Below are 13983 nucleotides of genomic sequence, written 5' to 3'. Positions count from 1 at the left end.
GCTAACGCTATGGCTAACGCTAGCATGCTAACGCTAGCATGCTAACGCTAGCATGCTACCTCGTTCTCAATAGCAAAGCACTGCTACAACACACACAAGTTCACCATAATCTACAAAAGAACTACTTACATGTGCGCCCTCATTTAGAAGTCTCCCAGCTAATCCTGCCTTGTAACTGACCAAAGTTGTAGAAACAGCCTTTCTTTTACTGTCTATGGAGCTAGCTAGCTGACATGATCTACATCTGAGCTACTGGGCATGTGCAGTGCAATCAAAGATAGTACAGAAGAAGAAGAAGAAGAAGAAGAAGAAGAAGAAGAAGAAAAGAGGTCTCACTCTGTAGCTAAAACAGAGACCAGCTGAAAAGAGGATCTGCAGCAGTGAGAGAGAGCACTGCAGTACAACAAAAATATGGTGTTTTTTGAAAATTAAACCATGTAAACCTATTCTGGTACAACCTTAAAATACAATTATGAACCTGAAAATGAGCATAATATGGCTGCTTTAAAACATATGGTATCGAAAAAAGTATCGTTAAGGAACCGGCATCGAAACTGAGGTATCGAAATTGGCACCGGATCGAAAGATTTTGAACGATGCCCAGCCCTAACATTGGGACAGACGGGGGTCTGAGTAATGAGGTTGAGAATCTGGGTTCCAATGTAGGATGAGAAACTAGGTCAGCCCCCTTTTGAAGGAACTAAACTGTATTCAATACATCACAGAAGTTCCTGCAATGTAAAGCAATCCTGTCAATGAGAAGTACACACTATATAACAGATACAGTATATTAGCAATCATCTGAGCTTTGTTCCCCGCTATAAGTACACTGTGGGAGAATATTAGCATTTTTCTCTCTTTTTCAGGTTGGATCACACATCCACATAAGGACCTTTTAGTAGCAGCTGCCCTCGTCGGTCTTTCCTAAACTGGCCTTCATTGAGTGCACTGGTGCATTATTCTGGTGAAAACGTAAGTGAAGAGAGGCTGAAATGTATTTTCTAAAGCAAACCATCTGTTGTTTGTAAATCACTGGCTGTTACTGGGAGACTGGAGGGACTGGTCCCAGTGTCCAGCCAAACACACTGCCAGAGTCCTCTCTTTCTCCCTCAGTGCCATCGACACTAATTGGAACACCACATTGCCATTTTTTCCAAGCCATTTGACCAGCATTACAATATGCTCCACCACAACTTATGCGATCAAACAGATGAAATATGATATTGAGGTCCACATGCACCACATGATTGCATACATAAATCATCTTGAATAATCACTGACCCAATCAGCCACAGAGGCTCCAGCGCAGCTTCTACTAGACGGGGAATCGTGGACTGTTTGTTGTTACCTATTAGAACATCAACTTCTCTACTTTTTAAAAGAACCTGGTAGTTGCTGCCACTTTTGGCAGCCATTAAACAGGGCCATTAAAGCAGTGAAAGGGTGGAAGAAGTGTTAAATAGGTCACAACACAGGCATCCTCTCCAACACTCACAGGTCCAGTTTTCCCTAATGTATTAGCCTACTGTTCCCCACACTATCTGGCTGCTGCACCTCGACCCTGGGAGCCTGAAACTGTAGGGAGAGCAGCTTGGCGTAGGAGTGTGTGTGTGTGTGTGTGTGTGTGTGTGTGTGTGTGTGTGTGTGTGTGTGTGTGTGTCTATCAAGTAAAAAGTGAGGTTGTGTATCCCGTATGGCCTCCAGCACTGAATCTTGGACAACTTCACCTCAGTAGAGTCGGCCAAGTTGCCCTGCCTTCATTCATACAGAGCCAATGGCACATCGAGCCAAGCACTCTAGAAAATAAAACCACATGCACACATAATACACAACACTACCACTCTGCCGACATTCAACACCCAGCGCTGCTTATTTGGGATTCAAGCTGCTGGTGTTTGTGCCAGTATCTTTGAATTTGAATATTTTCATGCCAGGAAAAGTAAAAAAGACTCAGTGTTTGTCAGCATTGCATTTCCGTCCAGGCTGGAACAGCATCAGGCCATGTATGATAATAAAGCTCTCCAATGAGAACGTAACATGAATCTCATACATATGGCCTCTGAATAGGGTTGGGCGATATGGAGAAAATCAAATATATTATTTTTGACCAAATATCTCAATATCGATACCGCCACGATATTGTAGTATTGCCTATTGGTCCTTCACAAAATATTCACACAATGAGATTTTTGATAAATAATCATCAGTAATGGATATAATGACTAAGTGGGTAAAGGCAAATAATAGAACAGTTACAACAGTCTGGTAAGTTCAGAAAATGACATAACTTTACTGTAATGCAGCCTTTAAAACCAGGAAAAGACAACACTTATGCCATATTACAATATCCAAAATCTAAGACGATATCTAGTCTCATATCACGATATCGATATAATATCGATACATTGCCCAGCTCTACCTCTGAATATCGAGCTATTTAAAGTGACATTAAACATCTACATTAATAAAAGTAAGTTTCAATATATGATAATAGAATTTTCCTGGCAGTGTTTCTGAAGCTGCAGCCAAGCAGAAAACAACTGATCACTACAAAAAAAAAAATCCAGGTCTCTCTCTCAAACAGTCACCCAGATGTCTCTCTTTCTTCTCTGACTGTATCCTATTCTTTTCTCTTTCTACTTCTAACGTTACTCTCCAACAATTCAGGCTCTGCTTAAAGGGGAAGGCACTACAGGCAGACTGAACAAGTTCCACCAAAGAGTGTGAGTCCTTTTCAGAGTGCAGAGAATCAGGGGAGCAAAGCAAAAGTTATCTTCTGACACTGGTAACGCACCTCACCCTCAACAGAGCTAACCTTATGTCACTGTTATCTTCCTATTAGGACTTATGGCTTTGACATGTATCGATTATTATAATACAAGATATTGTTTTTCCTTTTTCTTTGAGGTTCTTTAACCAGCCACATGCACATGTGCCCTTCAGGGTCCTCACACTTGATGATCCATTAACCACCAGTTGTTGGGATTACGCAACACTGAATGCCATTGGAAACAGTCGACACGTTGTATGTATTCTAAGTCCTACACAGGCAGAGCGCTCAAGAGTGTTCAGAAAGAGCCCGAGCATCTGCTGCCTGGGACAAATGAAATGTGGAGTAATTATGAGAGGAGTCTCCCCGGAGTGTTCCTCCTCAGCGTCCCGGCTAATACTGTGACACCAAAAGGTGTGGCTTTGCTCACACTAACTAATGAAACAAAGGGCGTGCGTGTGTGTGTGTGTGTGTGTGTGTGTGTGTGTGTGTGTGTGTGTGTGTGTGTGTGTGCGTGCAGCCACGACACAGAAGACAAAGACATTTCTGAACTTAAGCAGCGCGACTAATGAGGACGAAATTGTCAGCGTGCGTGCATTACCTCGAAAAAGGAAGGCTTTGCTGCTGTTGTGAAGCCCCGCCACTTGGGTAATTCCATAGGTGGCATTTGCCAGGTCAAGTTCATTGATGATATCAATCTGGTAGTCTTGATCTGATCCGAAAGCCAAAGCTGTGGAAGATAAATCAAGGTTAGAGGATGTGAAGCGGTGTATTAACAGCCTGCTGAGAGGATTAAACCTGACCGAGTAACTCAAATCCTAGTTCATTCATTTTTTTTTTTTTTTTTAAACAGACATGGCCACTGCTTATGTGCATTCCAATGTTTAAAATGAATGGCTGCGGGGGGTGGGCAATACGCTGCATTTACACGCAGGGTATTGCTAATGCAGCCCACTAACACTGTATCTGCCCGCAGCCACCACCTGTGTTCTCCACGGGCAGGAGGGCACTGCGCGCACACGCCAAAGTAAACGGTGTCACCTCTTTTACCTTATCTGCACGCTGGGTATTTAAAATATTAACTCAACAAACTGCAGGTGAGTAAAAACAAAAACAAACAAAAAACCAATACACTGCAGTCCACAGACCAAACAAATCTGACACACTCACACGCAAGGTGCAAACTGAGAAAGCGTAAAAAGACGTTAAAAAGAAGCGCATGTCATTTGCAACAGAATTCCTCATCGCGAGCACAGAGTGCCGCGCGGCTTGTACCTACCTGGTTTGGTAAAAAAGAAGAGGGATAACAAAGTCACGTAAATATCCATTTGTGTTGGAGTTGCGCTGTACAGAGTCCTCAGCCGTGCGCTCCGCTGTGTATCCACACTAATCCCGCTCTGGTCCGTCTGGCGCTGTGCGCCGCTCTCACCTCGCCTGGATGTGGAGGAACGGAGGAACGGTCCACATCACAAGAGCAGGGGTTCCCTCACTGCAAAACCACATCGGTTTATAGTGTTTGAATGCGTCCACTCAGCTACTGCGTGGCATCTACGGTGACGTATGTCCGCGTTTATTCAGGACATATTTTAAACTGGACTGCAGGTGGAACATTTGAGAATATTTTTCAACCATCAATCTGTAAAGTTCCCCCCGTTCAGACTACAGAAACTTCCAATTTCGGAGGTGAGAAAAAGGCTTTTTTTTAAAGGAAAGTCGGTGAGTGGAGGATATGGGAATTCTCTGTAATAGATACATAGGCTACTCTCACTTGCCACAGTAGAGATTATTCAAAGAATGTCCAGTCTCACGGGACAAATTTACAACACTGCACCTGCCAAAGTAGAACAGATTTTAATGACTGTATGGATATACTGTAGCCTGCAGAATATATGTTGGCTCTGTGTGAGTAATATAGATAGCACAGACACCAAGAAAAAGAGTCCTGCATCTCTTCTTTGCTTCATAAACATCCTCCCCCCTCCCTGTCACCAGCTCCTAAATCGACCTCTCCTCTTGCTCCCACCTCCTCCTTGCCTTAGAGAATCCCTGGGATTTATAAGCACTGCTACTCCAGTCCTATCTCCTCTGGGGCCTGTCCTTATTGAGAACCATTAATCATACCCCTCTCCTGCCTGCCTCTAATTTGTGTACAGTGTCAGTTTGTCTGGGTTACCTGCATCAACACAAACTGGTGAGGTAGAGAATGGCAGTGTTTGCTTAGGGACTATGGCAGTTACAAGTGTGTTCTACACCATGGCTGGTGTTATTGTCTGCATTGGGATGCAGGTCACTGTCCCGTGCTCTTAAATTAAGCTGTAAACAATAGCAGCATTCTGCAACCACTGATCCAGAACCTAAAAATCTTGAAGGGGAAAAAAACACATCATTTGAAATTACAGGTTGCAGAGCAGTGAGGAGGAAAAGGGAGGTAAGGGGGATTTGAATTGTTTTTGGGCATGCAGCGAGGCAACACAATACCTGCCTTTCAGGCTTTTAATAAGTAAAAAAGAAGCAATAAAGCTTCTCAAAATTGAGTTGTCTAGTTCATTTGCACTTTCTGTCTCTTCATAAACATTAAGATCTTTGGTGGGATTAGCTACTGAAGCACAACATATTACTGTATGTAATTGGCTCCTGTTTCCAGCCATACCAAGCCAAGGGAAATAAAGAAAAAACAAACAGTTAAATGAAATGAATAAGGATTTTATTGACAATATTTCTCTCCCCACATACCTACAAGTATTTCTGATTTGGTCATTTGTAAGTCAAAAGACATCTACACATCTATGTTAAAACTGGGCTAAATTTGGTTGAAAAGTGAAGTGTTACATATATGTCAGCATGATATCAGTGACTATAAATAAACATGCTTTCACCTGCTTTCAATTCAAAACTTGTAATTTAATGCTGGTAGTGTTAACAATGTTTTTTGTAATCTGGACATCTAATAAAGCCTTTACTTTGCAATATGATTTAGCACAGTTCTAACCTAGACCTAGAATAATAATTCAGTCCGGACTACTTTTTATTTGTCTTTTCTTTCCTGTGTCCAACACATTTAGATATTATGCTCATTTTCAGGTTCAGAATTGTATTTTGAGATTTTACCAGAATAGGTTTACATGGTTTAATTTTCAAAAAACACCATATTTTTGTTGTACTGCACATTGCTGCAGCTCCTCTTTTCACCCTGAGTGTTGAGCTCTCTGTTTTAGCTACAGAGTGAGGCATCACACTATCCCATCTTTATTGGAAGTCGCACATACCTAGCTACTGCGCAGTATCTAGCTACTGCGCAGTAGCTAGGTACTGGGCTACTAGCTAGAAGCTAACACTGCTAGCGGTTAGCCACCTCGTTCTCAATGGCAAAACACTGCTACAACACATACAAGTTCACCCTAATCTACAAAAGAAATTGTATAGAACTACTTACATGTCCCTCGTCTGTAGGTATTCAACGCAAAGTTGGAAGTGTGCCCTCGTTTAGAAGAAGTCTCCCATCTAATCCTGCCTTGTACTGACCGAAGTTGGAGAAACGGCTAGCTGATGTGGTATTAGCTAAAGTGGTTAGTACACACCAAATGTTTCGGCCAATGACGTAGACGGCCCTGTCGATTTTGACCAGCTCACCCGGAGACCAGTGTTGCCACAGTTACTTTGAAAAAGTAACTTAGTTACTTTACAGATTACTTGATTTTAAAAGTAATTTAGTTACTTTACAGATTACTTGATTTTAAAAGTAACTAAGTTAGATTACAAGTTACTTTATTAGTTACATTCAGCAGCTGCTGACAACACCCCGCCGCCGCCTCAACATAAAAATGACAACCGTGGCAAAGCTGTTCTGTGAGGCAACTCTGCATTGACAGTAGGCCCCTAGTAGGGATCTTGTTTACTATGGCACGAAACGAAGGCGAGTCAACCGTGTTTAAGGGCAGCATTTCCTCTACAACATACTGCTCGACCAACTTCTTCAACTCTCCCCCACTTACTGGTTTTGCACCGAAGTCCAGCTTTTGTTGTTTGGGTGGTGGGGTACCTTCTTCTCTCTGCTTTGCACCACCTGGCGTGACTTGCTCTGTAGTTTGACTGTACTGTGCGGCGACTCCAAATGTTTCTTCAAATTAGACATAGTATTTTTGTAGCTAGATAGCACTTTGTCGCCACCAGCACAGAGTGTACAACGAACCTTAATATTGCCGTCTTTAGCTGACACAAACAGGAGAGACTGAAGACAGGATACATTCAGAAACTCGTATCTCACTCAAAACAGCATGGATGTTTTTTTTTTTCCAAGTTTGTATGCATGTGGAAGCACCAGAGACACAAATAACACCCCAAATTCCAGAAAAAGTGATTTTTTTCATAATATGGGCACTTTAAGGTGTTTCTCCTATTGACTTGAACCCATCTGATTTTGCCATGACTTCTGTCCAGTCATCTTGTTCCTGTCGTAATTCAAAAGTGTTCCTTTCTGTGCCTCTCTCAGCTGTCATTTCATATTCATTCATTTAATTCACTGATGCGGCCCATTTCACCCCTCTACCTTCAGTTTGATAATATTCCCAACTGAGAAACTACTACATTAATCCTTTTTATCTATCATCATATTTTTCTGACAAGGACATCTTGTGATCAGACAAATAAATGGGCTACTAAGGTACGGATTGGACAAGTGTTGACACATATGGTTTCTGCATCAGAGATGTGCTAAATCTCAAGTGGACAAACCGTCAGACGGAAAGACAGAGTGAGACAGAGATAGCATGGACTGGCAGCAACATGGATGTCAACAGAATTAGCTCTATAATTTAGTCCCATTCTCCAGATTGCAGTATGGCCCAGCTGTTTTCAATCTGTGCTTGTCAACATATAATGCCCGCCATTGTCCCGCATTTACACACCGTAAGGTTAGCAGAGGGGTGCAACCAGCAGACCCTTGTCAGGAAACAGGCGAGTGAGAAACCCAATTGCGCACAAACAGAAGTGACCTCAAAAACAACACTTGGAAAGCTAATTCACTATGGGTCTTAGCTGCCTGGCGGAGATTGATGCCAAAGTTTAGAGTTTCTCTGAGCAGAACAGGAGTCCAATTAAACCCACAGGAGGCCAGACAGGGCTCAGTCCCTGATGAGATAAATGACATTCAGCAGTACTTCTATTTTACATGATGGACATCTTTATGTTCAATCATATTCATTCTTACCTTGTTTTGTAGTTACCTGACATGTCAGCATGATAATATCCTGTTTGTTATTATAGTAATAGTACAAGCAATAAGCCCTTATATCACATGTGTCAAACTCAAGGCCCGAGGGCCAAATCCGGCCCCTTACAGGTTTTGATCCGGCCCGAATTTAGGTTCACATTAAATTTAGGCCCACCTAGTTTTTGTCACTTAATCCAAAGTTTTTGGTGCTTTTATTTATTTTTTTTTACATTTTTGATGCTTTTTTCGACATTTTTGACGCCGTTTACGGCGATTTATGCGTTTTTTTTCCAATGCTTTAGGCACTTTTTAACGTTTTGGAGGCTTTACTCAATGTTTTGCCACTTCTTCTGAAGTTTCTGGCGCTTTTTACGATGTTTTTGTCATTTCTGATGTTTTTGTCACTTTTTCAGACAATATTGACACTTTTTTTTCGGCCTTTTTCAAACTTTTTTGGCGCTTTACTCAACATATTTGACGCTGGCTGAGGAACTTTTTTGCCAAACTTTTTTAGGGCTTTATGAGACCCAAAATGTAAGTGAGAAGACTACAGTATATAAAAATGCAATAATACAGTCAAAATATTTGACTTTTTCTCTTAAATAAACACATGTCAATAATCTCTACATGTCTGGCCCTTGATGTGATTCTCATTTTCCAGTCTGGCCCTCTGGGAAACTGAGTTTGATACCCCTGCCTTATATGCTCTGACATTTCTAGGAAACAAGAGCAGCACAGTGCAGTGTCAAAGTGATGGGTACACGTTTACCTTCAGATCTGATGGCCTGGCTTCAATTCTGTGCTATACAAATAAAGCTGCCTTGCCTTGCCTTGCCTAAACTCCTGATAGCAACCTTTTGGGAAGTAAATTCTTCATCCTTAGCAACACTAGTTTTTTTCCAATTTAACCATGTTCAAAAAGTTATGTATAAATTCAGGCCATGCGTGAATGTAGTGAAAAGCAAACTTACTTTGAGAACACGTTGGACACCTAGAAATCAGCTAACATAACAATGCAATTCTGTCTCATATAATATAGTTATGAGTAATTCTCATAGGCAGAAAAGCCCATAACATCTGCAAAGACTGTTGACTGGTGTCGCTTCACACATCTGGTGTGTCTTAAAAGCAGCAAGTTTTAATCCAGAGCTGTTATCATCTTCTTTGAACACTTATGTAATGGCTTTAAAATTAAATAAAAAACAAAATCACATACACAATATCTGAGTCTGTTACAACACTGCATTGAAGATATGTGTAAATGATGCTACGTTAACTAATAAATAACTATTTCAGCCCAAGATGCCAAATTCCTTTACTGCAGCATTTGCTCTAATTAAGAATATTTTACATATCTTGTGTGTCATCTTTGAAATTTAAATCTTAAAGAGTAACTTAATACCCCCTGTGATAGGGATTATAAGATAACTTGAGTATCCCGATATTTTATTTTGCAATACTGTATAGATTTTCAAAAACACAATATCAATTTATTTATTTTTTTTAGTTTACGTGCAAAAATATTCATGTAGGACAGTGGTTCATGTTTATGTTGTGTTTAAACCCCCTACCACTAGATGGCTATGCTGAGACACACCACTAGTGTCCTTGCCTAACAGTGCCTGACTTTTTGCTAGAAGCTAACAATGTAGCTATGGCTGAACTTTGGCCTACTTTAGCATATAAACATTAGCTCACTAAGAACCTGTGAACCACAATCCCAAACTGGCAGTTTGATTTTCTGTGTACTGAATTATTTACCTAAAGTAAACTTATTTTAGTTTTATGCACATCATGTCTTTTTTTAAATATTAGTTTTTCGAAAATTATACTTCCTAAAAATCCCAATATATCGCCTTATGCACAGTATTGAAATATACTGCAATATATTGAATCGTGACCCATGTATCGTGATACGTATCGTATCGCCAGATTCTTGCCAATACACAGCTCTACTCTGTGATATCTTGGTTTTGCTGACATAACAAGGAACCACAAACATACAGGCCAACAATTTACCCGCCATTCTAAATCAGCATGCAAGGCATATTAAAAGTTCTGGTAACCAATACAGTTTGATGTGTGCTGACATAGCAAATTACAAACTTGTGGAAAAAACTCAACACAGCTTTGCATTATGGCATTCATCACCTAGGGTGCCACCAGAATAAGGAGGAACTGTGATTAGAAAGCTTACTTTCAGCTGCTGGAACTAGAAAACCACGTCTCTAGTTACAGAGTTTGTACTGTTGTAGGTTAGACCAATCAAAAAGCTTCCATGTCTCATGTTCTGTCTGTGGCCGTTGTATGCACACAAAAACGTATGATATCCTACAACATTAGGAGACCGCCGGCTGGTCACGTGATGCCAGATGGTCACGTGACGCGGGCTGGCGAGCGGCAGTTGCTAGTTTAGTTGTTTAAGCCGCTACAGAGCTTCATGATGCCGGCCAGTGACGGACTGGCCATCTGGAATTTAGTCAAACGCCACTACTGATAATTTGTTTTTGGTTATTTTGATAAGTTATTTTATGCATGCAGCCACAAACATTCAAGATTTACTAATTTCCAAGCTAGGTTATTGACAACAATAGTGCCGTTGTGTTGTAAATGCCAGGGCCGTTTTTTGATCCCAAGTCCATCACTGCTTTGAAGAGAGCAGAGATAACAGCTTCAGTTCCCTGTCGTAAAGGGATGTCTGACAGCAAGGTAAAGTGCCGAAAATATTGTAAATATAGCGTCCAATTAAACTGATAAATGTTTTTAGGAGCCTAAAATGTGCTGCTGCCCCCATATGCAGCAGGACATTGCTTAGCTTCCGACTACAGAGAAGTAGCTCATAAAACCACACTTCATAACATCTGAACTTTGCCTTTGAGATAAAACTTATCAGCTGCCTGAGAAAACTCCACACCTTACATTACGTCATCTGAGACAAACCAGGTAAACCAGTTTGTTTCTGTTGAGTTGTCAGTGAGAAGAGACGCACCCACAGACAGACGGTAAGATTTACCTTTTATTACAAAACTGTAACTTCCTGTAACTTCCACTGAGGGAGGATAGTTACAGAAAGAGCACTGAAGTACTGAAGAAGTGAAATACTTTAACTGTAATCTGTTGCAGACTGAAAAAACACTTTGAGACCCAAAGTTAAAGTAACTGAGGCAACTTTATGCAGCAGGGAGGGGCACACGGGAGACGTTTGCCTTCTGGGCTTTCTCACTTTCGGTTCGGTTTAGACAACAAAACTGCTTAGTTAAGTTTAGGAAAAGATAGTGGTTTGGGTTAAAATAAACCTCTCTTGGCAGACAGCCCTGAAGGCAAACTTGTCCCGTGTGCGAGGGAAACACAACTGACTGCCTGTTTTAACATCTGCCGTTTCTGCTGTTTTCAGCTGCTTTCAGAGACAAAATGGCTTCCATGTCAGAGGAGGATTTCTGCTGTTCAGTCTGTCATGAAGTCTTTGGAGATCCTGTTGTTCTGTCATGTAGCCACAGCTTCTGTAAAGACTGTCTGAAGAGCTGGTGGACAGAGAAACCAACACATGAGTGTCCAGTTTGTAAGAGAAGATCTTCAAGGCCAGAACCACCTTGTAATCTGGAGTTAAAGAAGCTGTGTGAGAGTTTCTTACAGCAGAGAGATCAGAGAGCTTCAGAGGCTCTCTGCAGTCTGCACTCGGAGAAACTCAAACTCTTCTGTCTGGACCATCAGCCGCCAGTGGGTCTCATCTGCAGAGATTCAGAAAATCACTCCAACCACATAAGCAGACCCATTGATGAAGCTGCACGACAAAACAAGAAGAAACTTCAGGAAACTCTGGAGCCCTTAAAGAAGAAGTTAAAGGTTTTTGAACAAGTTAAAGTGAAGTGTGATCAAACAGCAGAAGACATAAAGGTCCAGGCCCGACGCACAGAGATGCAGATTAAGGATCAGTTTAAGAAGCTTCACCAGTTTCTAGAAGAGGAAGAGGAGGCCAGGATGGCTGCACTGAGGGAGGAAGAGGCGCAGAAGAGTCAGAGGATGAAGGAGAAGACGGAGGCTCTGAGCAGAGAGATAGCAGCTCTTTCAGACACAGTCAGAGCCACAGAGGAGGAGCTGAGAGCTGAAGACGTCTCATTCTTGATCAACTACAAGGCTGCAGTGGAAAGAGTCCAGCAGCGCCCCCTGCTGGATGATCCAAAGCCGCTCTCAGGAGCTCTGATAGACGAGGCCAAACACCTGGGCAACCTGAGCTTCAACATCTGGAACAAAATGAAGGAGATGGTCTCCTACACTCCTCTGATTCTGGACCCAAACACTGTTTATCCAAACCTCTTCCTGTCTGAAGATCTGACCAGTATGAGATGGGGAGAGTATCAGCAGCTTCCTGATAATCCAGAGAGGTTTGATTCTCTCGCCTCTGTCCTGGGCTCTGAGGGCTTTAACTCAGGGACTCACAGCTGGGATGTCGAGGTTGGAGACAGTGCAGACTGGATACTGGGGGTGCTAGCAGAGTCTGTCCAGAGGAAGGGAGACATACGGTCTGGATTATGGACAATATATTTCTCTAGAGGTAAATACTCAGCGTGGTCTCCACCAGCTCCAAACACTGTTCTCCCATTTGAGAAGCAGCTCCAGAGGATCAGAGTGACTCTGGACTGGAATGGAGGAAAGCTGTCGTTCTCTGATCCTGATACCAACACACACATACACACCTTCACACACACTTTCACTGAGAAGATGTTTCCATACATATTCACTGTGGATGAAGTCCCACTGAATATATCACCACTGAAGGTCTGTGTGACAAAACAACAGGTCTGATAGAGTCTGTAGTTTTAGGATGGTGATAATAATATTAAACAACTATTCACTTCTTAACCCTCCTAACCCCAAATACAGTCTGCAGGGTTTGAAAGCATACAGCTTTTCACTGTGTCAACATGGCGTGTCGATATATTGTTGGATTTGTGTTTAAAAGGAGATGAATGAAACTAAACAAGATGAAATGGACTGTATTACCTGTGCTACGGTGAGCAGGCCGTCTAAGTTGGAATAAATGGATCACTGCACTGAAAGATATTAAATGTATGGACATTCATTTATTGGCTGCCCAGAACACATGTCAGAGCAAGTTCTTCCTTCATCCCACCTCATTGGCCTAATGTAGGAGTTGTTAAAAGACTCTACATATACCTTAACCGGGGTAAGATCGGGTTAAGCGTCTGCACATGCTCCGTTCTGCCCCTCCCCACTCCTGCCCTGGAGTGGATTTGACTCAGAAATGATCCGCCAGCGCAACCTGTTGCTATGATACAACATAGCGGTTGGTCCATTTGCAACGATCCCCGCCGAGCAGCGGACACCGGGAGACGGCTCAACAGATTGTCCATCTCCGGGGCTGACAACACTGTGTCTCTGAAAAACAGTAGAGGGACAGAGCCGCCTGATGCGACCGGCAGCTAACTTTAACGTTAGTTAGCTACAGAGGTGTTGTTAGGATCTTGAAACATTGGGGGCTTAGCCCAGGCCAGAAATGTCATCTAGGGGTTCCTGGATAGCTCAGTTGGTAGAGCGGGCGCCCTTAGATAGAGGTTTACTCCTTGATGCAGCGGGCCCGTGTTCGACTCTGCCCTGCAACCCTTTGCTGCATGTCATTCCCCCTCTCTCTCCCCTTTCATGTCTTCAGCTGTCCTGTTGAATAAAGGCCTAAAAATGCCCAAAACATAATCTTAAAAAAAAAAGAAATGTCATCTAGGTCCTGGGGTAAGCCCCCCCCGGGAGAAAAATAAATGAATCAATCTGGTGCAGAACGACTGCTGATCGGGTGTGTGTGTGTGTGTGTGTGTGTATTATTATATATAACATATTAGAGGCTATTTGGAATTTAAAACTGCTGTGCATGTAAACGCACTGAGTATATTTGCTTCAATAGATGGCAGTTTGGAGAAGTTTGTGTTGTGTGACTTTGGTGTTTTAAAGGGTTAGGAACTAACAAAACTAACAAACTAAGCGATGGAGGCAG

The 13983-nt window shown here is 42.2% G+C and overlaps 2 protein-coding genes across 2 annotated transcripts in view; one reads left to right on the top strand and one right to left on the bottom strand.

Moving 5' to 3' along the window:
* LOC116067214 (protein kinase C-binding protein NELL1) overlaps positions 1 to 4235 on the bottom strand; it is a 319826-nt gene extending 315591 nt beyond the window's left edge. Inside the window, exons 1-2 of the mRNA XM_031323575.2 lie at positions 4050 to 4235; positions 3372 to 3500 (exon numbers count right to left, since the gene is read on the bottom strand). Of these exons, the coding sequence (XP_031179435.1) occupies positions 3372 to 3500; positions 4050 to 4098 (178 nt within the window). The 5' untranslated portion in view covers positions 4099 to 4235. The remainder of the gene's footprint in view (positions 1 to 3371; positions 3501 to 4049) is intronic.
* A 6437-nt stretch (positions 4236 to 10672) lies between these two features.
* Positions 10673 to 13018, top strand: LOC116067337 (nuclear factor 7, ovary-like). Its single transcript, XM_031323761.2, has 2 exons — positions 10673 to 10981; positions 11374 to 13018. Exon 2 carries the CDS (start codon positions 11391 to 11393, stop codon positions 12780 to 12782), a length of 1392 nt encoding a protein of 463 aa, XP_031179621.1. The 5' UTR covers positions 10673 to 10981; positions 11374 to 11390; the 3' UTR covers positions 12783 to 13018.
* Positions 13019 to 13983: the final 965 nt, after the last annotated feature.

This window comes from Sander lucioperca, chromosome 3 (genome assembly GCF_008315115.2).
Source record: "Sander lucioperca isolate FBNREF2018 chromosome 3, SLUC_FBN_1.2, whole genome shotgun sequence".
NCBI classification, from domain to species: Eukaryota; Metazoa; Chordata; class Actinopteri; order Perciformes; family Percidae; genus Sander; species Sander lucioperca.
The sequence above is the reverse complement of the archived record's forward strand: the minus strand, read 5'-3'. Positions and strand labels throughout refer to the sequence as shown.